Raw genomic sequence first — 26,041 nt, 5'->3', positions numbered from 1 at the left:
TAGGGCATTGGCCCCTTTTCCTAGCAAAAATTGTCCCTCATTCCTTAGGATAATATTTCTGTGAAATGTGAACATCCCTTTCATAACCCTGGTCCTTTTAAAATTAGAATCATGAGCCAGGCGCCCAGAAGCCCAGCAGCCCGCCTCCCGCTAGGCCAGAACACTGCGCCAGCGCGCATGGGGCGCGCCCCCGCGGCGGGGCGGGAGGCGGCCGGGGGCCGCTGAACGCCGGGCCCGCCCCCGCTGATACGCCCAGCCGCGATCCCAGGTTGCGCAGGTCCGGGGTGAGCCGTGCCCCGCACCCCGCGTGCCCGGCCGGCGTGGGGGCCGCCGCCTGCCTCCGCCCAGGGCCCAAGCCCCGCCGCGCCGCGTAGCCGAGGGAGCCCGGCTGCCGCGAGCCAGGCGCCGAGCGTCAAGGTCACCGGCCCGACAGGGCGCACGCACTGCCACGGAGGCCAAGGTTCCCCCCCCGCCCCCCCGAGCCTGCGCATGGAGGCCACCCGCCACGCCCGCGCTCACAGCCCCATCAGGCAACGAGTCCCAGCCCAGCCCAGGCAAGGAGAACGCGGGCCTCCGCGGCGCGCCCCCGAGGCGCTGCCCCCGCGCCCCGCGCCGCGCGCCCCCCACCCACCCAGCGCCGCGACGGCCGGAAGTTGAACTCGCAGAAGGAGGAGGTCATGGACGGCTTCGCCATAGCCAGCTTCAGCACCCTGGAGGCCCTGAGAAGGATATGGCCCTGGAGTCACAGGAGCGGAAGGAGAAATGGGAACGTCGCCTCATCAAGAACCCCGGAAGTCGGAAATCTGCCTCCCTGCGGAGCCGGGTGAGACCAGGCGGCCCCTGGAGGCAGGCAGACCCGGGCAGGACCTCGAGCCCGCCTGCCATGGGGCGAGGAAGGTCCCGCTGCAGCCCTCCAAGCAGGTGTGCTCCCCAGAAGGGGGACCGCTCCCAGCCAGCCACTGGGACCAGAAGGGCCCGGCCCAGCGCCAGCAACAGCTCCAGCCCAGCCAGCCCGGCCAGCCCCAGGGGTCCCTCCCAGCCCTACTCCTAGCAGCCCTGCCAGCCCTCCCAGCGGCCACTCCTGGGTCAGCGCAGCTGGCCCCGGGGTCACTTCTGGGCCTGAAACAGCCTTGCCAGCCCCGGCGGTCACTTCTGGGCCCCAGTCGGCCCTGCCGGCCCCAGCGGCTCCTTCCAGGCCCAGATCAGCTCTGCCAGCCCCAACAGTCACTCCTGGCTCAGCCCTGCCGGCTGCATTGGGCACTCCCAGGTCCCTCCTGACCCCACGGTCCCTTCTGGACCCCTGCCTCTACTGCTGGCGCCTGCGGTTCCTCCTGGCCCCAAGGCACCGCTGCAGGCGCCTGCAGTCCCTCCTGACCCTGTGGCGCCGCTGCCGGCCCCTGTGGCCGTGGGCCAGCCCGTGTCACTGTGGCCAGCCTGGTAGGGCCTCCTCAGGACAGCGCAGCCGGCCCCTGTAGTCACTGCTATCCCGGTGCCAGGGGTACCAGCCCCCATGGCCACTCTACACCCTCTGACCACGCCGACGGCCTGCCAGTTTCCTCCCAGGACAATGCTGCTGCCCCCGGTGGGCCTTCCTAGCTCCACATCAGTACGGCCAGCCCCGAAGGTCCCTGCTGAGCCAGCCCAGCCGCCCCTGGCGGTCGCTGCTGCGCATCAGGTAGCCCCAGTGGTTAGTGGAAGCCCCAGAGCTGCAGGGCCCACTCACGCCTTCACTCCTGGGCCCGGGACAGTCAAGGCAGCAGAAGCGGCCGCTCATGGGCCTGGAGCAGCCCTGCCCACCCAAGCAGCGGCTCATGGGCCTGGAGCAGCCCTGCCAGCCCCTGCGGCCACTCATGGGCCCCAACAAACCCTGCAAACCCCAGCCGTTGCTCCCCATTCCCGATCGCCCTTCGCTCCTGGGGTACCCAGGCCCACCCTGCCGGCCTCTTCTGGGGCCCCTGTGCCAGCCACTGCAGTCCCTGTTGGATCTGGTGCCGGCCCCTTCAGCCCCGGCTCTCACTCCTGGTCCTGGGCCATCCCTGCTGGCCCCTGAGGTCACGGCGAACCCGATCCTGTGCCCCTGGGGTGGCCCGTCAGGCCCCATCTGTGAGCCCTGGAGCGTGTTGCCTGCGGGCCTCTTCCCGGATGCGTTTTCCAGGCCACCCCAGTATGAGCTGCACCTTGGCAGGGCCTCGAGGGCCAAGGCCGCCTCATCCTTCGGGCCAGAGATGCTTTGCCGGACTAGCTCGAGGCCTTTTCCAGACAGAGCCGGGCTGTTTGCCGTTGGAAATTGAGGCTCAGCCTGAGGCGGGAGTCCCTGCAGTGCAGTGATCAGGCAGAGGCCCGCCACGCCAGGAGGAGAGATGAACCCGGCATCTTCCTGCCACCCCACCATGCCCCCTCCCACTCGTGTCACAGTGCCCCCACCTGCGTATGCTGCCTGTGGTGTGCATGCCCTGGGAAGGGAACACAGCCCCTGAGGGCCGGGAGCTTGCTGGGTGCCCCTCAGCGTCTTTCTGTGCCTCTAAATTGCCAGTACTGTCCTTGCATCTCTGAGTCTCCGTGCACGATTGTCCCAGCTGTGCCACCTTTGTAGAGTGCGTGAGCATGGTGTGTGCACCCTGTGAGTGCGTGCTTGCGTGCGAGAGTGGGTGTGAGAGTGAGTGGTGTGCTGGGCATGAAGGATCTGTGGGGGTGGTTGCTGCAGGCCTTGCTCTTCACAGGCCCCACCCCTTTGGCCAAGATGCAATTCCTGCCCTCAGGCAGAATCGCCCAGTGGTGAATGGTGAAGGTGTGGGTTTCAGTCCAGCCCCTCCCTCTGGCAGTCAGGTGGTACTGGTGTCCACCTCCAGGGCCCCCAAGCTACAGGGGGAACACAGGCCCATCTGGTGGGTCAGGAGCTGCAGGGGGCCCGGAGGCTCCCACATTACTCTCAGGACTCTGCCTCCACCACCCCCGTGGGCACACACTGAAGGGTTGCCCGCAGGGTCTCCAGGCGAGGGGGAGCCTGCAGGATGGGCAGCGCCTTCTCCTGGCTTCCCCACAGTCCCCTGCAGCATCCTGTCTGGCTGTTGACCTACATGCAGTCGGGCAGACCTCATACTACAAAGCTGTCCCTGGGCCCATCCCCGCTCCTTCCACGCCCCCCATCTGTGGTCAGGGGTTGCCACCCCCTCAGGCCCTGGTCTGGAGGGAGCCCCACTCAAGTCTTCTGGAGTCCGAGGCATGCCACTGGCCCAAAAGGGAGGGGGTGTTTTGTGGGGGTGCTCTGACTTTCTCCAGACCTCAGGGGAACTGGGTGGGCTGCAGCCAGAGGCCCTCCAGAGAGCAGCTTTGGCCACCTGAACCCCTGCGTCGTGACTAGAGGTCCTGACCGTGCAGGCCTGATCTCACCCAGCTGGGCCACCGCACGTGTCAGGAAGTGGGTGTCCCTGGCTTCCAGGCCAGGCAGCTGCTGACCTGCAGCCCCCAGCACTTGCTCATGAGGACCCCACTCCCTCAGGCCCTCCTGGGTCCTGGCCAGGCTCTGGTGCAGCATCTGCTCTGGGCCCTGGGCCCCTTCACTCTCTGCTCACCCAGGCCCCTTCCTCTGGTGCTCACATGGGGCCTCCATCCCAGAAGCACAGGGGTTATTTTTGTGATTAAAGAAAATAAAAAGTGCCATGGCACTATTTTTTATAACAAAAAAATTAGAGTTATAAATAAATAAGTACAATTTGCAAACCATTTGATTACATCCCTGTACTTTACCAAGATTCCCTAAGGAGGTACTTACACCACTTATTACATCATTAAATATTTAAATAAAAACTCATTGAAGTGAATCGTGGGACAGAAAGGCATTTATGAAGCACATGTTTGATGCAGCAGCAGGCTTTAGACATAGGGAGCACATAGAATATTTGCTCCCTGCAGATGAGGCATAGCGTAATGCAGCAAGGTCTTTGAAGGGAGGGAATACAGGTTTCAAGGAAGGAAGCCAGTAGAGAAATCCCCAGTTTTACTTAGAGTCCCTCATGCAGCATAATATTATAATTTTCATTGGTAAACATTGATTGAGCACAACACTATGTGAAGGGAGTGGAAATGTTGTATTAAATAGCCCTGACCCACAGGAGTTTGCAACATGGTTAGAAACCATGAAAATACTGGATGTAAGTGGATCACAGCAATATCAAGGCACACATGCTGAATGACAGAGGAGTGGTCCCAACTGTAAGTTTTGTATGAGAGCCAAGAGAAGGGAAAATCCTCAAGTGACTGAGCATCATTGAGGATCCAGCAGGAAGCAGATGGCATACTCCAGAGAGTTTAACTAAGGAAATATTTACTGAAGAATGGGCAGAGTTGAGTGAATCAATCACAGTGGTGAACTTAGGGACTAGCAATTGTGGGAAGCTGTTACCACCCCTAGACCTGAAAGGGCAAGGGAGGAAATGATGTTATTGGAGCCAATGAGAACTGGTTCCATGGAAAATGGGGTGCTTTACAGTAGCTGAGGCTATGGAGGCAAGGCAAGAAGCTCAGTTTGGGAGGTGGGAAATAAATACCCAATGTCTGATCACCTGCTGATACCTCCAATAGGCCAAATCCAGCTACTAGAGAGCAAGGAAACCCAGGAGATACAATTCTGGTGCAGACACCAGGTTAGAGAGGACTACAGAGTGGACCTAGCGGGACAAATGGAGGCTAGCCCAGCACACAGGCTGGAGGGCTCGCTATCCAGCAAGGCTTTAAGAGAAAGGGAAGATATATTGGCATAGAAAAGGAAGGGGGAGATCATCTTAAGCAGAAGTAGACATGTGCATATAGGAAATGGGAAATAATTTTTTTCCAGTGAGGAGGCCATATGCGCACAGTGCATTTTCTTAACATTCAGGAAACTTAGAGGAATTGACATAGGTCAGAGTTTCTTTATCCCAGCACAACTGACATTTGGGGTAGGATAATTTTTGTTTGGGGGACTGTCCTCTCCTTTGTAGGATGTTTAGCAGCAGCCCTGGCCCCTACCCTCTATATGCTAACAGCAGCCCACTCCCAGTTGTGATAAGCAAAAATGTCATCACATATTGCCAAATGTACCCTACAAATGCAAAACTACCTCCAAGTTGAGAACCACTGGGAGAGGAAACGGAGGAGACCATGATCAGAAAACCATTGAAACACAGGGTCAAATGTAAGATGCTAAGGGCCTAGATCAATGTGGAGCAGTGAGACCGGCAAGAAATGGACAAAGGCATGGTGCCTATAGGTGAGAAGCATATGGGCTGTGTGAGGAGAGGCAGAGGGGAGTGGCTAAGGGTGATTCTTAGGTTTGTAGTGGGATAAGAGGGAGGAGGATGTCTCCACTGACAGCACTATGAATGTCGAGGCTGGCCTTGGGGAAGATGATGTGCCCTTTGTGAACTTGTTTGAATGAGGTCCAGGACATTTGGACAAGGGATTGAGTTGAGCAGGGAGGTTGAGATTTTAGGTGTAGATTTGAGTCAGCCACACAGAGAACTAGCTGGCAAACTTGTATCCATAGGAGGACAGTAGTTCTCATGAAGGGAATATAGAAAACTAAGTACTGAAGTTACTGAAGTTTTTTGTTGTTTTTGTTGTTGTTGTTGTTTTTGGTGATGGTGGGCAGCAAGGAGTGTTGTGGAATTTAGAAGATGAATAATGTGGGATAGAAATAGAAGGCTCTGGGGGCGGGAAAACCAGGCAGTTTTCTGAGGGGTGAGAGTGGGCTGAAGTTCAGCTCCTACCCTACTTGTCAGGCCATATGCCCAAGGGGCTATGTCTGCCCCCTTCTAATGTATGCAAAGGTGCCATAGAGGCTAGGGCAGTCCTGAGGAGAATCAGGGCAGCCACAGAAGACACAGGTGTCAAGAAGGGAGGAACCTTGTCCACACAATTCACCCCAACTCCCAGTGGTAAAATTCTCCTTTTTTCCCCTCAATCACTCAAGTCCTTAAAGAAGTAGACTTTGATTAGGTAGACATTTTCATTTATGTGGAATTTTGTGGTTTGTTTCTCATAACTGAATGGTTATAGGTGTTGCTCTTCTCCGTTCTGGAAAAAGACTACACACAGAGATAGCAGGAAGAGGAGGGGATCCAGAACCACAATGAGTAGCTGTGCTTGTCGTCTCAATGATTCCAACTCTGAAGAGAGATGACAAACCTTCTCATCATTTTCTCTCACAAAGGGGCATATTGTGGTAGGCAGGATTCTAAGATGGCCTCCAACATTTCCACCGACTGGGGCACATGCCCTGTATAATCTCATCATCACTGTAAGTGTGGGTGAGACCTGTGAATATGAGGAGATATCATTCCTGTAATTAATATTATGTGGCAAAAGAGAACTTTCAGATATAATTAAGGTCCCTAATCAGTTGACTTTGAGTTAGTCAAAAGGGTGGATCTGACCTAATCATCATCAGGTGAGCCTTAAAAAACAGACAAAAGAAACAACAACAGATGCCTCTGCTGGCCTGGAAGAAAGCAAACATCAATAAACTGCTATTCTGGGGCCATGGAACTGTGACGTGAAAGTGGCTTCTAGGAGCTGAGAGCAATCCCTGGCCAAAATCCAGCAAGAAAACAGGGACTTCAGTCCTATATCCCCAAGGAACTGAATTTTGTCAACAACCAATAAATGTGGAAGGGGACCCTAAGGCTCATATGAGAGCACAGCCCTAGCCAACACTTGGATTTTAGCTGGGCAAGACCCTCAGCAGACTTAGCAGAGGACCCAGCTAATCTACCCAGACTCCTGCCCTGTGGAAACCGAGATCATAAATCTGTTGTTTTAAGCTGCTAAGTATGTGGTAATTTGCAATGCAGCAAAAGAAAACAAATGTATATGTGAAAGGAGTTTATATACACAGGGTAGATTGGCTCCACAGGGAGTCTAACAATCACACCCACAGCTAAATCACAGAATTGTGCTGAACCTGAGCCAAGGTCCCGAGTATGGTGTACCCATCATCACTACTCAGCCCCATCCTCACCATGATCCAAGCAGCAGGTGGGACAGGGTCACTCTCATTTCCTCCTATGAAATGGCACACTTAAGATCTGGGGAAAGTGAGCCACAATATAAGCCACACAGGATAGGGAGAACTGATTTTCGGAGCTCATAGCTAGTATGAGACAGTTGATATTTATTATAAGGCTGAGATGGTAGAGAAGACCGTCAGGATTCCCACTCTCTGGTGCCAGACCTATGGTTACTTGGCCAAATAGAACTTTAGTCCCTAAGATACTGAACATGCAAAGCTGAATGGACACTGAAGTATCATTTTTTCAGAAGGGCCGCTTAGAAGAAGGAAGGAAGGGGAAGCAAGGTGGAAGGAGAGAAAAAAAGGAGAATTTAATTCAGTAAACAAATATTTATGGTGCCCATTATGTGCACAGTTCTGTTCTAGGCTCCCGAAATACAGCAGTGACTAAAACAAACAGAATCCCATGCACTCCAGTGAAAAAACATAGAGAAATCAATAAAACAAAAATGTAAAAATAGTGTGTAATGATTGTAAAGCAAGGGAGGAGTTGGAAGGGATATTGGTGTTCAACTTAAAAGAGTCAGATAAGACTCCCTTAAAAGGTCACATCTGGATACAAAACCAAAGGTGCTAAGGAATGAACCCTGTGGATACCTGAGGAAATCATGTTCCAGGCAGACGAAATGCAAGTGCCTAAGTCTTGAGGCAGGAGAGGGTCTGGCCTTTCTGAGGGATAATAAGATGGCCAGCATGACTGGAGGGAAGTGAGGAAGGAGAAAAGAGAAAATGATGGGTTCAGAGAGTTTAAGGGCCTGTGGGTTACTTGACTTTTACTTGCACAAGGTGGGAGCCACTGAGGGTTCTAAACAGAGGAATGACATGATCAGCCTTAGGTTTTCAGTAATTTGATTGGGCACCTGTGATGAGAGCAGACCATCGGAAGGGAAGGGCAGAAACAGGGAGATGGGTTAGGAAGCCACTGTAGTGGTCCAGGTAAGAGATGAGGTTTGCTTGGACCAAGGTGATGGAAGTGGAGAGAAGTGCTCCAATTCTGAATGACTTTTGGAGATACAGCCAATAGCATTTGCTCTGATTGGATTTAAGGTGTGAGAGAAAAAGCAGCCAAGGATAATGCCAAGGTTTTTAGCCTGAGAAACTAGAATTTACAGTTGCTATATTCTGCTATGAGGAAGCTTGGAGGAGCTGGTTTGGAGAGGAATCTTGGAGTATAGTTGGGGTGTATTAAGTCTGAGAAGCCTATTAGACATCCAGTGGTGCAGAGTAAACAGTTGGATGTTCTACTGTGGTGTTTAGGGAAGGATTAGGGCTGAAGACATAAATGTAATATCCAAAACATGAAACTGGGTGAGATAAAAAAGAGAGTGCATGTAGATAGAGAAGTCCAAGTGTAAATCCTGGGGCACTCCAAGATTAAAGTGTCAGGGAGAGGAGGAAGAACAAGCAAAAGAACAGCCAATGAGGAAGGAGAAAAACCAAGAGTGTGATGTCCCGGAATCCAAGGAAAGAAAGTGTTTCAATCATGTGAAAGTGACCAGCAGGGTCAAATGCTGCTGATAGGTTGAGCCGAGGCTGAGAGATGATGTTGGATTTAACAGCATGTCACCGGGGAACTTGACACAAGTCATTTCAGTGGAGTGATGGGGATGAAAGCCTGGTTCAAGTAGATTAAAAAGAGATTTGGAAGAGAGAAATTAGTGGTGGCAGGTATGGGCAACTCTTTAAAGAACTTGGCAATAAAGGGAAGCGGAGAAATGGGTGAAAGCTGAAGAGGAAAATGATGGGAGAAATTAGAGCATGTTTGTATATTGATGGGAATTATCTAGTAGAACAAGGGAAATGATGAGAAAGGATATTCATTTGTACAAGAAAATAGCAGAAAACAATGTAACCTACTTGATAAAAGATTTTATGTAATAAAAGTTTTTATTGTAATGTTTAAGACAGATTTTTTTACTGAAACATAATAAACACCCATGAACCCACCATCCACCCCAAGAGCTAGACCACTACCAGTAACATCTATGTGCTCCTCCCTCTCTACTCTTACCTCTGTTTTAGAAGAAAGCAACTTTCCTGAATTGTGTTATTATCATTTCCCTGTAAAATTATATTCTCTTGACTGTATCCTGTTATTTATTGTATCCTGTTATTTATTGACTGATAGATCAAGGATAATCTAACCTATGCCTCTCAACCTGGCCTCCTACAGACAGACATCAAACCACCTCAGTCAGACAGTGCTATGAAATTCCTCCCTTGTGTTTAACCTGCTACTCTAAAATTCTATTTTATTTCATCTTCCATCTCCAGCTGTTAGTGCTTTGTCTGAAAAACCTCTTCTGCACAAAGATCATTATTATTCATTCCTATCAGTATTATTTACTCAGCATGAAAGCAGGAAGAGATTGGCACACCTTCATCTCATGTGCATACAACAGAACAGACCCCAGTGGCCAGAGCATTCTTGTTATCCTGGAAGATGCACCTCCAGCCTCTCCCTCTCATCCTAAGGCATACTCTGTTGGTCAGGTGCCTGTACCAACACCTGGTAGCCCCTCCACAGAGGCCTCAGAAAGGTAGGTGATAGCTAGTGACTAGGTTTCTTTCATCCCCAGATCTTGCCCTGTGGGGAGTGGCCATCCCCAGACCATCCAGGATTCTCCAGGTGTGCAAGGACCTGCAGGATTTTGACAAATGCCAGCAGAGTGGCCTCTTTACAAATGGATGACGACAGGCTGTGAAAAGCTTTCTGCATGCATATGCCAAAAATCTAGTTCCCCCACCTGTTCACTGATACTTAAAATTGCTTTAAGGAGAGAGAAAAGCTTTCATCTCACAACCAGAGAAAGCTCTGAAGACCCTGGGTGAACTAATCTATTTAGACTAATATACACTGTAGTATAAATGGACTGAAGGATTACATGATGCAATGGGCAGTTTTCAAAAGGGTGTAAAGTGACACGGGGTGTAGCAGAGAAAGATGGAGCTTTTCTTGCCTCCTTGGGTGCTTAAAAAGAACAGTCTTGAGGCCAGGTGCAGTGGCTCACACCTGTAATCCCAGTGCTTTGGGTGACCAAGGGGGGTGGATCACTTGAGCCCAGGGGTTCAAGACCAGCCTGGGCAACATGGCAAAACCCCGTTTATAAAAATATAAAAATTAGCCTGGTATGGTGGCACACACCTGTAGTCTCAGCTACTTGGGAGGCTGAGGTGGGAGGATTGCTTAGACCTAGGAGATTAAGGCTGCAGTGAGTCATGATTACCCCATTGCACTCCAGCCTGGGCAACAGAGTGAGACTCTGTCTCAAAACAAAGCAAAGCAAAGCAAAACAAAACAAAAACAACAGTCTTGAAATCAGAAGACCTGGAGTCAAGTTGGGCCCTGGGCCCTACTGCCAGCTGTTCGATCACAGGCAAAATTACTCGAAGCCTTGAGCCTGTTTTCTGAAATGAAGGTAATATCTACCTTCAGAGTTTACTGTGAAACTTTGATGTCATCATGTTTGTAAAAGTGCCCTGGCACAGTGACCACATTCTAGCCGGTAAATATTTTCTGTCTTTCCCTGTTGTCCCCAGGCATCTCAGGCTCTGTTCCTATCCACTCCATCCCCCTTTCTTAGCATTATAAGGTCAAGAGTGAGGGATCTGGGACCACACAACCCAGGTTCAAATCCTGACTCTGTCACTTGCTGACTGTCATCTTGGACAAGTTTAACCTCTCTGCTCAGTTCCCTCATCTATAAAAACGGGGATAACAACAGTACTTGCCTCATGGGGTGACAGTAAGGATGAAATGAGTTCATGTGTGTAATGCACTTAGAACAATTCCTGGCACCAAAAAACGCATTGTAAGAAGTGTTGTTACTATGATTCCCGAGGACTTCTCACCTGTCCACTTTCCACAAGCCCAAAGATCAAGTTAAGCTCCACTTCCGCTCTCTCACCTACAAAAGCGCACGGTCAATGGCTACACATTCCGCCCCACCCCCAGCGCCCCCAGCCCGGGTTTCCTAACGCCCCCAGACCTATCCTTAACCCTCCAGGCCGTCTGGTCCTTCCACCACCAGCAAAGCCCAAAACAGCTTTCAGCTTCCCCCAGCAGCGCCCTAGCAGGACCCTGGGAACCCGCCGCTTCAGGAGAGGCGGGGCGGCTCTGTGACGTCGGGCCTGGCGCTACCCCGGGTGACCTGGCAGCTGAACCCGCGCAGGGTTTGCCAGGCGAACGCGGAGCGCTAACGTCTAACGCTAACGGCGGTCGTGCCCCGCCGCTGCTGTCACCCCTGGCCGCTGCTGTCCCCGCCTCTCCCCCCGGCCCCCGCCAGCCACCTACGTTCTACTGCTCTCCTTCTTGAGAAGAAGGGTGGGAAGCACTGGATCTCTCCCCACACCTCTCGCCTGAGGCCAGGCGCCAGGTGTCGCCTGAAGCCAGACAGCCGGTTTGGGAGCGAGCCTGAGGTAGCCACCCCGAGGGGAAGTGGAGGGAGGGCAGGGCTCTGAGCGCCCCGAGGGCTGCGCTGGTCTGAGGGAGGAGCCCTGCCGGACGCCCCCTGGATTCTGAGCCTCTCCTTGTTCACAGGGCAAGGGGAAGGCAAGGAGATCTTCAAGAGAATGTGACTGTGGGGGATTAAGGCTTTCTGGCCAATTTGTGTGCGTATTTTGTACCCAGAATACTATTATACGGTTTCTTACCCGGAGGACAGTGGTTGTGAGACTCAAGAGTCTGGAATTAGAGCCCTCCACGGAGGAGCCACACCTCTGCTTTTTCATCAGCAACAGGGATATAAAAATACCTTTGGGGAATTGTCATGTGGACCAATGGGCATACCTAGCACTTCATAGACTCCTATCACGCATTATTTTATACCTAGCACTTCATAGACTCCTATCATGCATTATGTTATACCTAGCACTTCATAGACTCCTATCACGCATTATTTTATACCTAGCACTTCATAGACTCCTGTCACACATTATTTTATACCTAGCACTTCGTAGGCTCCTATCACGCATTATTTTATACCTAGCACTTCATAGACTGCTATCACGCGTTCATTTTTACTAGTATCTATTGAACACTAAGTTCCAGGCACTGGGCTAGGCATTGGGATGGTATGGTGAGCAAAAACTGACCAGTCCTGCCGTGGAGTTTGCTGGGGGAGGCACATGTTACTCAAAGAATCATACCAACGATAGGTAAGTGATGCTCTGAAAGGGTATGTACAATGGAACTGACAGGGTAATCAGGGAAGGCTGAGCAGACCTCCAAAGGAAGAATTAACTTGTTAAGAGGAGGAGAATGCATTCCAAACAAGAGTAACCACATCCCAAACTCACCACCTCCAATTCCAAACCCAAACAGGGATGTGCAGTTGTCTGTGCTTGGTTCCAAGCTGCTCATAGAAACCCTCTGAGATTCTGGCCTGGAGCCTTTCATTCATGTAATGGAGACTTTCATTTATGAAACGGAAGCCCTGTTTAGCCCATACCGATAAAACCAAGTGAGAGATTCCAGAAACAAGACTATATAGTCTATTTTAAGACCTACATTCTTCAGCACTTGGCAGGTATATGTTGGGCTGCCATTTCACATTGGGAGGCATGTTTTGTTTGCTTTTTTGTGTTTTTAAAAAAATTCCTTTTTTCCTCTGTACAGATTTAGTGATTATATTACTGTTAAAACTTTTCTAATACTTTGCAAAGTCTAAAATTAATCATTATTTTATCATCCTTTTCCTCCAAATAAAAGAATATAAATAAAGTAAAAGGTCATGAAGTCCCACCAACCTAAGACCACTTTAGTTTCTTGTCTTGGGATTTCCGAGCCATGCTGGTGTTGGTATAAATTGAAAACTTAGAACTAGTCTGTGGCTACAAACTCCTGGGGGACTGTTTCTCTCCTGACTAGAAGCAGCAATGGAGACAGGTTTCTTTGTTGCTTACCCCTGCCTGTAGGCGGATATTTTCAGCCACACCTTTTCAGGCTGAGGGTGTAGTCCCTGGGCGGGTCTCAAGTTTAGGTCAGAAGGGGAGTCCTTTAGTCCAGACATTTGCCTTTTGTGAGCCCAATCCTTGGTCTCTACCCACCCTGCCTGGCCATTTATCTCAAAGCTTCAAGTTCCTGCCATCTACATTTGCCCAGGTGAGCCCTAGTTTCTTCATTTGCCCAGCACTGCGGGTTCCGCTTTACTCACCTGATTTGCCACTGGAAGATTTCTCTCACTTCACTGCAAGCCCAGCAAGGCAATGTGAAAGGCTTATACTGAGATTTGTCTTGCCTCTAGGTGTTTTGAAGAGGGACAGCGTTTTAGCATATCTAGTCTGTCCCTTTCTCTACTAAAAGCAGACAAAAATCTTTTGATCTGTTGTTTATTTGTGGATGGAATTGTATACACTTTATGGATTTTCATGTTTTGTTTCAATTTGTCCTGGAACTTTTTGAGAGAAAATGTACAAGTTTTCCGCCTGACAATTAGAGTTGAAAAAACATGCAGCTATAAAGAGAGATGCTCATGAAATGGCTGTTTAATGACTATTTTTATATGGAAATAACCTAATGTTAATTCATAGAGGGTTCAGAGTAAATTTTGCTACAATTCTTACCTAGCTAATAACAGCTGGATGACATGCAAAGATGTTCATGATATACTTTTGAGTAAATAAGCTGTTTTGTATAATCTTATTTTTTAATTTTACAAACATATATTTATACTGAAAAATTCTGGAAGGAGACATCCAATATTTTGGGGTGATATCATTAGGGAATTTTTTGTTGACTTCCCCTTTTTAAATAAACAAGGACTGTGTAATTTTTATGTAAAGGATATAACTATTTACAACAAAAAGTAGGGGTTATAACGGCTTTCTAACCTTGCCGTTGTGTAACAATAGAATGCATTTGTCTTGCGGAGTCCCCAAAATTGAGTGTCAAACAGAGGCTGGGTGACCTCCTGTCCAGGATTGCTCTCATCTTTAGAGTCCAAGTTTTCATCTTATGTATTTTTTCTCCTGAGAATAGGTCAACCGATCAATGGCTCAGACAGATAAGCCAACATGCGTCCCGCCGGAGCTGCCGAAAATGCTGAAGGAGTTTGCCAAAGCCGCCATTCGGGCGCAGCCGCAGGACCTCATCCAGTGGGGGGCCGAGTATGTGCTCCTTTCTCGCCTTCATCTCTTGGAGGACGGGCGGGGAGAGAGGGTCCTGGAAAACCGCGAAGGTTGTCATGGCTGCAGACAGGGGGTCGGGACTAACTGGCATCGTCTTTGTTTTAGCTCTTGCATTGCTTTGATGCTTTAGAATCTACATATAAATACTAATCTAGCTGGGCAAGGATGGGATGCCTCCCCTAAGCGAGCCAGATTGAGCAGTAGGACGCTAGGTCAATAGGCCGTGTCCTGGGGCAAGCAGCAAGTTAGATGACCGTGTCACACCAGCTTATGCACACCCACCTCCTCCCTGCACTCCTTTTCCCACTCTCGGTGGAAAGAAGGGCTGGGAATCTCCGAAGCTTAATCTGCCTTTCTTCGTTCTCCTGTCTCACCACTAGATGGCAGAAGTGCAGCCGGGGGAGGGAAGCGACAGCCCTGGGTGGCTGGGGTGGGACCAGTCCAGCTAGTTCACCCCTTTAAGGAGACACTTCCTCTCCTGCTGTTAAAACTCTTACTCGGACCCAACCAAAGAGGCTTTGTATCTTTGAGGAAATTATTGTTATTTTCTTTGGTGTTTCTCTGAACCGATTTGCTCTGCCAACATAAAGATGTCCACACAGTACACACTGCATTCTGGGGAAAGGCCAAGCAGAGTGATGGGGTCCTCAGGCATGGCTGAAAACAGTGTGCCTCAAACACGGGTGCCTTCTTTCAGGAGAGACCTCCAGAGGCTGCTCAGTAGATGGAGCTTACACAACAATCGCTGCGGGCCTGCATTGAAGTAGCTTTGCACAGAAAACCTCTCAGCTATGAAATTGCTCCTTGGACAAACTTGCCTGCTTGAAACTGGGGAACCAGGACTTGAGACAGGAGTTGGAAGATAACTAGACCTCACGGACCATTTTCAGGCATTTTTACTGTTTGATGATTCCCTGCTTAGGAGGGTTTCAGTGGGAAAGTGAGAGTGAGAGAGGCCATTGAGAGAAAGCCAGTGAGTTGGGGAAGGGAAGATGTCCTCAGCCTGAGGCTGTGAGTGGGTGTTCTGCGCAGATGGTGGGAAGAGTGTGGACACCTTTGAGAAGACATAAAATGTCATCTAAGAGGGGACTTTCGGAGTCTCTGAGCCAGTGTTGTGCTCCTGGACTAGATTAGGATGCAGCTTTTACAATTGGAAGGAAAATAGGCCAGTGGTGCTCATAAAAAGAAACATAAATCGGGGTTGCTTTGCCTAGTAATGAGCTCTGTTTAGTTTTCCATTCTAAATTTTATATATTGCCTCTAAGATTGAACTTTAGCTTCATAAGACTAATTTATTTTGGCATAGTCAGATAGACAGACTTTATCTTATACGTTAGTTTCAAACCCATTTGATTGTTCTTGTGCTGCTGTTTTATAGTAAGCAAAATGACATTGCTTAGTATTGTCCCTGACATTTATGGAAGAAGGAATTCCACTATTGTAGCCTGCTTGCTCTTGTATTGTAACACGTGCTATAATTTTTTTAGACATCCATGAAAACTTAGTTTGTAGTTTAACCACAATGAAAAAGGAGGGCATGACCTAAGAGCCCCCTCCATTCTATCCAGACATGAAAAGCACCTCTCAGATGGTTGTATGTGACTTATTAAAACCTGTAGCATTTTAGAGAATAAAACTCTACAAAGTATTTCAAAGAAAAATATGTATTTAATCCAGTGCAAGTAAGAATTTCCCTACATATGTGTTGTCAACGAAGAAACCTCTTACCAGGTATTGGCAGGACATACGCTTATTTGTCCTCTGGTAGGCATGTGTTACAACTCAAATTTGCAATATATGTGTATAACCATGGACCTGATCACTTGCAAATGAAGCTCAATAACCCAAAGAACGAAATCCATGATTACAGCTTTGCTTCCGTGTTGTCTAACCAATTCCACAAGAAGTCCAGAGATGTTGGTGCTGAGTGTTACTCTACCTGGGCAGCACTTCTGTGGAATGAGGTGCTGTGTGTCTCTGTCCGTCCCATTTATACCACCCAAGTCTGATTATAAAGCCTGAGGCCACACCCTGCTCCTATTGTCATATTGCACCCATGCCCCACCCACCCCAACACTGATCTGTGTGCAGAAATTTCTCATGCACATTGTTAAAGGTGGCCTTAATGTATTTCTTCTGCCCTTCCTGCTGATGACCTCCAAGGGGTGACTGGCAGTTACTCCTTTAGTCCATGTAGCTTTCACTCTGCCTTGCTATGTGGCTCACAGACAGGCAATCATTAGCCCATCATTGTATGGCTTGACCCTAAAGTGGGCTTTTACAAAATTCCCTCTATATTATTTTCATACTACCTGGATTTGGAGGAAGTAATGGAGGGAAAAAAGCAGGGAGGGACAGAAATTTGTGGTTCATGGATCGTCAATAACCAGGCTTTTGATGGAGACAGACCCTGCCATGCTGCATTGGTGACCCACATGTCAGCGGCTCATGTCCGTTCCCTGCTGTAGGCAGCCTCTTTTCATCTTATGCCAATCCTGAAACAGAACTCAGTACTTGTTCCACAATGCCCCAAAACAAAGTCCACTCCACAAAACATTGAGGAGCAGGCAGATTTCACTGAAAATTTTGAGGGAAGATGGAGAAACAGTTTTATTTCACAGGCACCATATAGCTTAAGATTGTCTCAAACCTTCTTTGGCTTCTCTTCTCTCCTGAGCCTCGCAGGCTGCCCTGCCAAGCCTCTCTCCCTTCCCTCTTGAAGCCCCAAGCCTCACTACCTGCGGCCAGAAACCCTTCCTGATTCACCCCAGGACACTTAACATCTCCTCCCCTTCCCTCCTTTTTTGTTTCTTCAGAGATGGGGGTCTCACTGTGTTACCCAGTCTGGAGTGTAGTGGCACAATTGTAGTTCACTGCAGCCTCAAACTCCTGGGCTCAAGTGGTCCTCCAGCCTCAGCCTCTGGAGTCACCAGATTACAGGCCCTAGCCACCATTCCTGTGCTGCCTTCCCCTTTCTTACGTACATTACTTTTTAGTTCTCTTCCAACTTCTCTTCCCAAGATTATATATACATATGTAATATATATCTGTGTGTATAAAACATTCAGAGATGACTGAAAAAGAAACCTGAACCCAATATGCTCCATGGAATTGCATACCCAAACTTGTCTTGGTTCTTCCTCATCCTTAGAGAAGAACAAAGCTTTGTATTCTCTAAGCATTCTCTATGCCCTAAGTGGAGAGTAACACATTCAGGCTTTTCCCATATGTAAGTGAACTAAACACAATGACACATAGAAGCCACTTAAGAAAGGTTCCTTTCTCTACCTCCTTCCCTCAGAAGAAGGGGGAAGGATTGCTAGAACAGTCAGAGGCCACTGGTGTATACGATGCTCCTCCTGCTCTCTGACTTTTTTTCTTGTAGTTATTTTGAGGCCCTGTCCCGTGGAGAGATGCCTCTGGTGAGAGAGCAGTCTGAGCGAGTCCCTTTGTGTAACTGGGCAGAGCTAACACCTGAGCTGTTAAAGATCCTGCATTCTCAGGTAGGGGCCCTGCTGCAGCATCGACGGGGATGTAGGGACAGTGTTGAGGCTGGGTGGGTACAGACAAAAGCCCTCTGTTCTCCTGCCAGTCAGCTGACCACTTAGCACCACCCTAAAATACACTAAACCGTGGACTGAAAGTAAATCTTCCCTTGGGGAAATGGGAATAATTTTGAAATTGACTGTAGGCTGAGTCATTGGTGGAGTCATCCCAGATTTCCTTGAAGCTGGCAGAATGTACAGGGGCTCAATGCAATGCTCATCTCGTCTCTCCAGAAAAGTGCAGGTCCTCAGTCACTCGACAGTGTCTCCCTTACTGATCAAGACCATAATATGATGCCAATCACAGTTTGGGGAAGGTCATATTTTAGCTCCCCAGTTATCCCAGGTCCAGACATAGCTTTTACCTTTTAGGGAGAGGCTGTGAGCCTCTTCACAGCCACATCATCCTAGGAGCTGCCTGGTGAATGAATGCATGAGGAGGGTCCAGCTTGAGAAAGTTTGTGGTTTGGCCAATTCCCAGGAAATATGGTTGAGCACCACCATACCCTGCTTTATGATCCAGGACAGAGAGGTTTGGGGTGATTTAGGACTGGCTTGGCTAACTACCTTGGTCCCAGAGGCTTAGCATTTCACTAGAATCAGACGGTCAGGAAAGGTGTTGGAGCACTTCATCAGGGGCATCTGTGCTCTTGTTGCATTGGTGGCCAACAACCAGTCACCTTCCCTCCTTTTATCCACCAAGTACCTTGTGCAGTGAACAAGACAGAGCTCTAAAGTACCTGGGATCAAGCAACATTAGGCAGCCAGACCAAATCCCCGTGGGTCAGCCACATATCCCATATCATTCCTGGGAAAGCATGAGGGATGCACTTGAGGTCTAGAGCTAAGAACTCAGTGCAATCTGGAAGAAAGAGACCTATGTCTTGTTCTAATTTTACCACTAATTAGTGGTCTCAGGTAAGCCCTCTACCCCTTGGTTTTGTTTTCAGGCTGTTCTATCTGTCATATAAGGAATAAAACAATTTAGGAATACAATAGCAGATGAAAGCATCACCAGAAATTAAAATGTAATATAAATGTATATCTTTTGCATAATTCTGACACCTAAAGTTTAACAATTAATAAATTATATTTCAGCATGCTCTTCACTAGGATTTGCAAAGATAACTGCCACACAGAGCCATCTTTACCTTCCTAACACCCCCTCCCGCCCCTTGCCATGTGCTGGGAGATGTGGACCTAGCCTGGGGGCAGGGTGTTTCTCTGGGCTTTGTCTCAACTTCTCCCACATCCTCTGTGTTGTGTCTGTCCCCTGCCCTGCAGGTTGCTGGCAGACTGATCATCCATGCAGAGGAGCTGGCCCAGATGTGGAAAGTGGTGAATCTCCCAACAGATCTGTTTAATAGTGTGATGAATGTGGGTCGCTTCACGGAGGAGATCGAGTGGCTGAAGTTTTTAGCCCTTGCTTGCAGCGCTCTGGGAGTTGTAAGTTACCTTGACTCTTTTTTGTTCCTGAAGGGGAAATCTCTCTCTGGGCCTGGAAGGGCAGTGCATCTATACACGCGGGCAACTCTCCAGGGCTGATGATAAACATGCCTCTTCTCATCTTGTCCTTCTCCTCTCTAAAGCAAGGTCATTTCTGTGCTCATCAGGCAGTAGCAGGGGTTGGGAGGAAGAGAGAGGGAAACACTGTGGTCAGGCTCTGGGGAGAGTTGACTACAGTGTAGCTCTTGGATTATTTATGAATATTGCCCTCAGATTTATTTTCACTCTGCTCCCTCCATTCATATTCCCAGAGACAACCAAGAGCCGACTGTAGAAAAAGACTTCTAGACACCTAGAATATATATCAATAGACACTTTTTAAAAGGGGTACAATCTTATAGAATACTACTATGTAATAAACAGAATTGGATGCAAAACTCAGACATAAGAAAGCAAAAGAAAAGAGAGATGAGGCTATTTCTGAATTTAGTCACGACATCTCCATGGATGCAGGATGTTCATAGAGATTTATGCCTTTTCCAAATTTGACTTGTTTGATATTGGAAAAACAATTTTATGGTTTTGAAGCCAAAGATGCTGAAATCAGTTTATATGTATAGATATCTAAAGCTTGGGTATCTTATATGTGGACTTACATTGTTAAACATTGTTAAAATAACTTAAAATGAATCAAAAACATGGTTTTTAAAAAGAATCCCTGAGATACATACAAGTTTGAAAATTATTGAGAAAATAATTGCCTCTGCCAAAACCAAATGGTATGAAAAGGTAGTCTGAATCATTCAGCATATCTAAACATAATCTTGTTCTTCTCAAATATGCTTGGAATGCATATTTGACAGGTTTGTTTCTGAGAAAATTTAGCAGAAATATTGTAGTCCAACTTTTCCTATAGGTTCCCCTACAATGTTTATCATTGCTTTAAAGAGAAGTAAACAAGAGGACATTTGTGGCTTTTTTTCTTCATTGTCCTTTATAGCATTTATTACTGAATAAATCACTATCCTCTGAGGAGGAAAAGAAAGTAAGCAGCAGAGGCCTATGAGTTGTCAATCAGGACTGGGGAAAATCACAAACGGGAAGATAAAAAAATAACATATTTTATTAAATTTTTATAGGCTTACAGATTTTTTTCACACCACATTTGGAGATGTTTTGGGGGAAAATGTACCTTTAAAATTTTATCTGTAGTTAATTCTGATCTTCTTTGTCTACCCCACCCACAAAGGGTCAAATAAGAAAATAAATAAATTCAATCCAATCCTGAAATTTTAGTCTGAGGCAGTAACTGAAAGAGCCTAAAGGTACATTTTCCAGTATCTCAGGTTTTTCCTCACCATGCTGTCTTCTCCAAGATGGCAGTTGAATGTAGATGGAAAGAGGGGACTCTAGGACCACAGAGCAGTCATTTCTCACATCCCTCAGTCTTCTCTGGCATCTCTGGTCTCCATGGCAATCCCTGTCTGTCTGGTCGCTAGCTGCTTGCAGCTTAAGTTTTTGGTTTCGTCTCTCCCAGATTGGTGAAAGGCTGATGATGCCTCCCCAACTGGCTCATTTCCGTTCTCAATGGTGTCGAGGGCCTCTTTGAGTCTGCCAGGGTGTGCTATCTGCTCCCTGGCTCTGGTGGCCTACTTCACAGCCCCTCACCAGTGTGTGAGGTGTCTGAGCCCTTCCCTTATCCCCATACCTCAGAGTAACAAAGAGTGACTTTGGAAAGTCAAATTCCAACCGTCCCTCTGCTTAGCCCACCGTGTAGATGCTAAGTTTCTTCTGATGTACCTGCCTCCCAAACTAGAGAGGGGAAATCATGAGGTGAATTGGATCTTTCCACTTCCCTTCTAAAACAAGGAGGTGGGATTCAATGTTCCATGAGATTCATCTACCTCTGACATCCTGTGATTCTATCCCCACTTCTCTGCTTCCTCTGAGACTTCTCTGCTTCCTCTGAGGCTTCTCTGCTTCCTCTGAGACACCCTCAGGCCTACCTCTGAATAACAGTGAGCTCCTCCAATTCTAAGATGCCTTGACACATCTGACTTTGCTCCTCATCATCCCCATGTCAAAGAACCCCTAGAGGTAAAGTCAGCCTGGAGGTTAAGTCTGTAAATAAGGGGTGCCCTATGAATCCAGTAATCAATACCCTTATATTCATTTCTATCATGCTGGACTGTTTCTGGGATCTTAAATGTGGGGTTGGTCAGTGGTGCGTTGTGAATGTTTGTGCTCTCCCAAAATTCATATATTGAAATCTCAACTTCCAAGATGATGGCCTTAAAAGTAGGGACTCTGGGAGTTGATTAGGTCATGAGGGTGGAGCCCTCATGAATGGGATTAGTGCCCTTATAAAAGCTGCCCCCTCCACCAAGTGAGGACACATAGAAGGCATCATTCATGAGGAACAGGCCCTCACCAGAGAGCAAATCTGCTGGCACCTTGGTCTTGGACTTCCCAGACTCCAAAACTGTGAGCAATAAATTTCTGTTGTTTATAAATTACCCATTCTAAGGTATTTTTTTTACAGCTGAGACTAAGTCAGGGGTCACATCTGGTGGAGACCTTGCATCCTAGTTAATTCATATTAATTCTGGGCTTAGAGGCAAGCCCAGAATTTCTCTTTCCTTTGCGAATTCAACGGCAAGACAGGATCTCTGTGTCACCTAGAAAAGCCAGTTTGTTCCTTGTAGAAGAGTCTAGTAACAGGAGTTTTTACTCTGGTAGGTAATAGGTACATTTACTCCATCTTGAGCTCTCTGGGTCTAATACACATTATTCACAATGCGATGGCATGCAGACCTGTATTCCTCCTCCCTTCAGCATTCCTTCCTCTGGACTGGCCTATGCCACCTCCTGTTCCACTGAATTGATTATTAAAAAAGGAAGAGATCATGTATGTAGAAAATAATGTTCACTGGAAAGAATGACTTTTTTTAGCAAATTATTCACATTTCAAGGCTTTCACCTCTGACTTTGAAAATGAAGCTCGCAAGATGTTTAAAGACTACCTCTGTGAAGTGGATCCCCAAAAAAATATTGTGCAAGAGAATGAAGATCTGTTTACTTTAGATTTATGTCAGTTTACCAAATAGCTCTAGTACAAAGAGTTATTTATCCACTCATCCATTTATCAAATCTTTAAAAATATTTAAAAATCTTACGAGGCAATAGAATTTGAAGGTTTATTGTTTGAATAAACAATAAAAGATGATGTTTAGAGTTGAAAGCCCCTATGTTAGTTTGTTAGGGCTGCCATGACTTGGTGGCTTGAACAACAGAAATTTGTTGTCTCTCAGTTCTGGAGGACAGAAGTGCTGGGAACAAGCTGTCAGCAGGATTGCTTTCTTCTGAGATGTTTCTCCTTGGCTTAAAAATGGCCAGCTTCTCGAACTGTGTCCCTCTGTGCCTACATGTCTGGTGGCTCTCTCTATGTCCTAACTTCTCTTCTTATAAAGACACCCTACTGACTTCATTTTAACTTATCTTTTTAAAGGTCATATGTTCAAATACAATTGCATTCTCCAGTTCTGGGGTTAAGACTTCGACATATGAATTTTAGGGGGAACAATTCAGCCCATACCAGCACCCCATGGGAGAGGGCAACAGAACAAAGCATTAGTGGTGCAGAGGGTTGTTCTTGTTTGCTTGTTTGTTTTTTTACAGAAACGGGTGAGCTGTGGGTGGAAATTATAAAGTTCAGAGTGTGCTTGCAAATCTACCCCAAAGCATTCTCCCACTGACCTCATCTCACATGCATGACTTACCATCCTCCCAGACAGCCTCATATATACTAGTTAGCCCCATGCCTGCCCTCCCACCTGCTCTGAATTAAGTGAAAGTGAGTAGAAGATGCAGTGTTTCACAACGATTTCCATGAGAGGACCCCCAGGGGCAGAGGAGAGGAAAGGAAGGTGGCCTGCCTCAAACTCAATTTTTTTTGACATCGTGTGGTTTATTGAAGATTCTGTTTCATAAAATAACAATGCTTATTAAATGTAAAGAAACAAATTTTAAATATTAACTCAATTAAAATTAATAATTATTACAAATTATGTTTAAATTACTTGCCATCAAGTAAAACTATCACTCAAGGACGAGTTTATTCACATCCTCAGTACCTCCTGACATAGACTTACGCTCCTGGGTAACACACACCACAGTTAGAGAAGTCCCATCTAGGCAATCATTCTGTTCTGGGAGAGGATGAGAGGAGAACAGCAAACATCAACTGCTAAGGCAGGACAAGTCTCCTCTACTAATCATGTGGGAAGACACAGCAGCTGCTTTTTCACTCACCCTAAGTCACCACTCAGGACTGATCTTTCACTGATCCCTGGAAGAGTGTGTCAGGATGATCTGTACATCATCAGTTTCAGTAAACCACCAAGATCTGTATGTTGACCTTCATTTCACAACTCTTTTGCTTGTAACATTTATTCAAAGGGTGGGTTTATTTAAAGACGTGAGATGAGTTCTGAGCATGCTCCTTTAATGTTCAAGTTTCATTGTAAGGAGGATTTGCTTCTGTAGTAACCCTTCTGTTAAAATTCCTGGCACTCATTGTCAACCGATATTTCCCCAGCAATATAAGGGTTAGTATTATGTAATATGAAATAAAGCACTAGGTGATTCTATTTAGATGGACCCAGATGCTTTAGATGAAAGTTTATCTTGATGTTCAAGACCATTTTTCCAGTGTCTTCCTGGGACTCCATTTTCCTGGGGAAATTATCCTTCTCTTACCTTCTTCTCCTCTACTGTGTCTTGCTGGAGTATATAGTATCTTGCTGGAGTACATAGGCTAGACCATTTATCTCAGCTCTTTAGAGATAAGATTGGAGGGTAATAAGAAATAATTCTAATGATATAGAATGCAAATCAACTTCCCTCCTTTAGTGAGGTTATTCGGACTAAAGTAACAAATATCTTAAAGTATTTAGGAATTTATAAATTTAATTCCTTGAGTAGTCTTCCAACAAAGAAAGAAAAATAAAGATACCCAATACTTAATATTTTTTAGAATGAATTAGTGACATTTGAATGTAAAAATTTCAAGCTTTCTAGAATCTTAAATTGTTCCCACTTCATTTTGTAAGAGCAATATTTTTGTTTTCTTTCTTGTATTTAAATGGATCTCAGGAATATTTCCTGGAAGAGTAACTTTCTCCTCATTTTATGTAACTTTTATAGACTATTACCAAAACTCTCAAGATAGTGTGTGAGGTCTTATCATGTGACCATAATGGTGGGTTGCCCCGGATCCCGTTCAGCACCTTCCAGTTTCTCTACACGTATATTGCCGAAGTGGATGGGGAGATCTGTGCATCACACGTCAGCAGGATGCTAAACTACATTGAACAGGAAGTGTAAGTTAACTTTTACCAATTGGAGGTGAAAGAATACCAGGAAAACAAATCTATGGGGCCAAGACAGAGTGAGATTATTGTATTATACTGCTCTGGGAACAGAAAAGTGAGGACATGAAATATGGATCTGAGACAAAAGGGGAAAGGGAAGGAGAAGAGGAAGGAAAAGAATGATACAGGACAATAATTCTTTGAGTGCTACTGAGGCTAGCAGTAGTGGCAGCAGCATCTGAGAACATGTTAGAAATGCAGAATCTCAGGCTACACCCTAGACCTATGGAATCATAAACTGTAGGGGTGGAGCCCAGGAATCTGTGTATTTATAAGCTCCTCCAGTAACTCTGACTCATGCTTAGCTATGACCGTGAAACAGAAGTGGAAGAGGAGGATGAGAGGAGGAGCAGCGAGTCAAGAGTTAAGAGGAAAAGAGGGCCGGTCATGGCGGCTCACACCTGTAATCCTAGGGTGGGTGAATGGCTTGAGCTCAGGGGTTCAAGACCAGCCTGGGCAATATGGTGAAACCCCATCTTTACTAAAAATACAAAAATTAGCTGGGCGTGGTGGTATGTGTCTGTATCAGTTAATTGGGAGAATGGCTTGAGCCCAGGAGGCGGAGGTTGCAGTGAGCCGAGACTGCATCACTTACTCCAGCCTGGATGATGGAGCCAGACCCTGTCTCAGAAAAACAAAGTTAAGAGAAAAACGAGCAACAGCAGAATTAATTTGAAATGAGAGTTGTTTGTATAATGTCTTTCTTAAGATTAACTGTCAATTAACTAACTGCAGATATACCTTTATCCAAACAGAATTGGTCCTGATGGTTTAATCACGGTGAATGACTTTACCCAAAACCCCATGGTTTGGCTGGAGTAACAGCACAATTTTGGCAATTTTAAAGGAAGATACAGAGATGATTGTACTTCAGAATGACTGAAACCCATATACCACCCAAAATCAAGTTTCTTGTACAACTGGTACACACTAATAAACAAACAAACATGTGAGATCAGAAATGTGCGGAATTAAGATGTGAAGTTGTTGGAACAAAACACCTTAATTACCAGGAGATTAGTATTCTTCCCACGTGGACACTGAGTAAAAGTGGGTGACAAAGCACGGATAGAAAATGCATTTCCAATCAAAGCCAGACTGTCAGATTTTAAAAAGCAGTATGTTAACCAGACACAGTGTTGTTGTTCTGTGATTGTTAGGCATAATTTAGATGAGTGTCTTTTATATGGTCAATTGAAGTTTTTACCAGTTTATTTCTCCATTTGTTGGTACTGTGCTAGTCATTCATTCATCCTCTCATCAATATTTATTGAGGTTAGCTATGTGCCAGGAATAGGGTTGCCAGAAAAAATACAGGACACCCAGTTAAATTTGAATTTCAGACAAACAGCAAATGTTTTGTTTTGTTTTTTGCTAAACATGGCAACATTCCAGGAACTATGCTGGCTTCTGAGCAGATACAAATAATATCTGAATTCTGC

General features: G+C 46.8%; 1 protein-coding gene, 1 long non-coding RNA gene and 1 pseudogene across 6 annotated transcripts; 2 read left to right on the top strand and 1 right to left on the bottom strand.

The window, feature by feature from the left end:
• Nucleotides 1–610: 610 nt before the first annotated feature.
• On the top strand, nucleotides 611–2,544 carry LOC134760981 (uncharacterized; annotated as a pseudogene).
• Nucleotides 2,545–5,973: 3,429 nt separating this feature from the next.
• Nucleotides 5,974–11,287, bottom strand: LOC134760982 (uncharacterized). The gene is made up of 3 exons (XR_010139130.1): nucleotides 11,038–11,287; nucleotides 10,901–10,956; nucleotides 5,974–6,294 (listed from the first exon to the last, which is right to left on the bottom strand). It is a non-coding gene; the product is annotated as an uncharacterized LOC134760982 (long non-coding RNA).
• Nucleotides 11,178–25,561, top strand: LOC100935953 (ropporin-1B). Of its 5 annotated transcripts, XM_063721719.1 has the most exons (8): nucleotides 11,178–11,467; nucleotides 11,589–11,659; nucleotides 13,121–13,151; nucleotides 14,028–14,155; nucleotides 17,562–17,679; nucleotides 19,006–19,167; nucleotides 24,373–24,548; nucleotides 25,355–25,561. In XM_063721719.1, the coding sequence occupies exons 4-8, from the start codon at nucleotides 14,040–14,042 to the stop codon at nucleotides 25,419–25,421; spliced, it is 639 nt and encodes a 212-aa protein (XP_063577789.1). In that variant the 5' UTR covers nucleotides 11,178–11,467; nucleotides 11,589–11,659; nucleotides 13,121–13,151; nucleotides 14,028–14,039; the 3' UTR covers nucleotides 25,422–25,561. The 5 variants fall into 5 exon arrangements, with proteins under 5 accessions (XP_063577789.1, XP_024100593.3, XP_063577791.1 ...); XM_063721720.1 differs by lacking the exon at nucleotides 11,589–11,659 and having other exon boundaries at nucleotides 11,265–11,467; XM_024244825.3 differs by lacking the exons at nucleotides 11,589–11,659; nucleotides 13,121–13,151 and having other exon boundaries at nucleotides 11,181–11,467.
• The last annotated feature ends 480 nt before the right edge of the window (nucleotides 25,562–26,041 follow it).

This window comes from Pongo abelii, chromosome 2 (assembly GCF_028885655.2).
Source record: "Pongo abelii isolate AG06213 chromosome 2, NHGRI_mPonAbe1-v2.0_pri, whole genome shotgun sequence".
NCBI lineage: Eukaryota > Metazoa > Chordata > Mammalia > Primates > Hominidae > Pongo > Pongo abelii.
This window is presented reverse-complemented; position numbering and strand designations above follow the sequence as displayed.

Excerpts from the sequence above, each read along its gene's own strand:
- LOC100935953 (XM_063721719.1), top strand. The coding sequence starts at position 14,040 with ATGGCTCAGACAGATAAGCCAACATGCGTCCCGCCGGAGCTGCCGAAA. Across the intron at positions 19,168-24,372 it reads CTTGCAGCGCTCTGGGAGTT|ACTATTACCAAAACTCTCAA; the intron begins GTAAGTTACCTT and ends TAACTTTTATAG. Across the intron at positions 24,549-25,354 it reads AACTACATTGAACAGGAAGT|AATTGGTCCTGATGGTTTAA; the intron begins GTAAGTTAACTT and ends TTATCCAAACAG.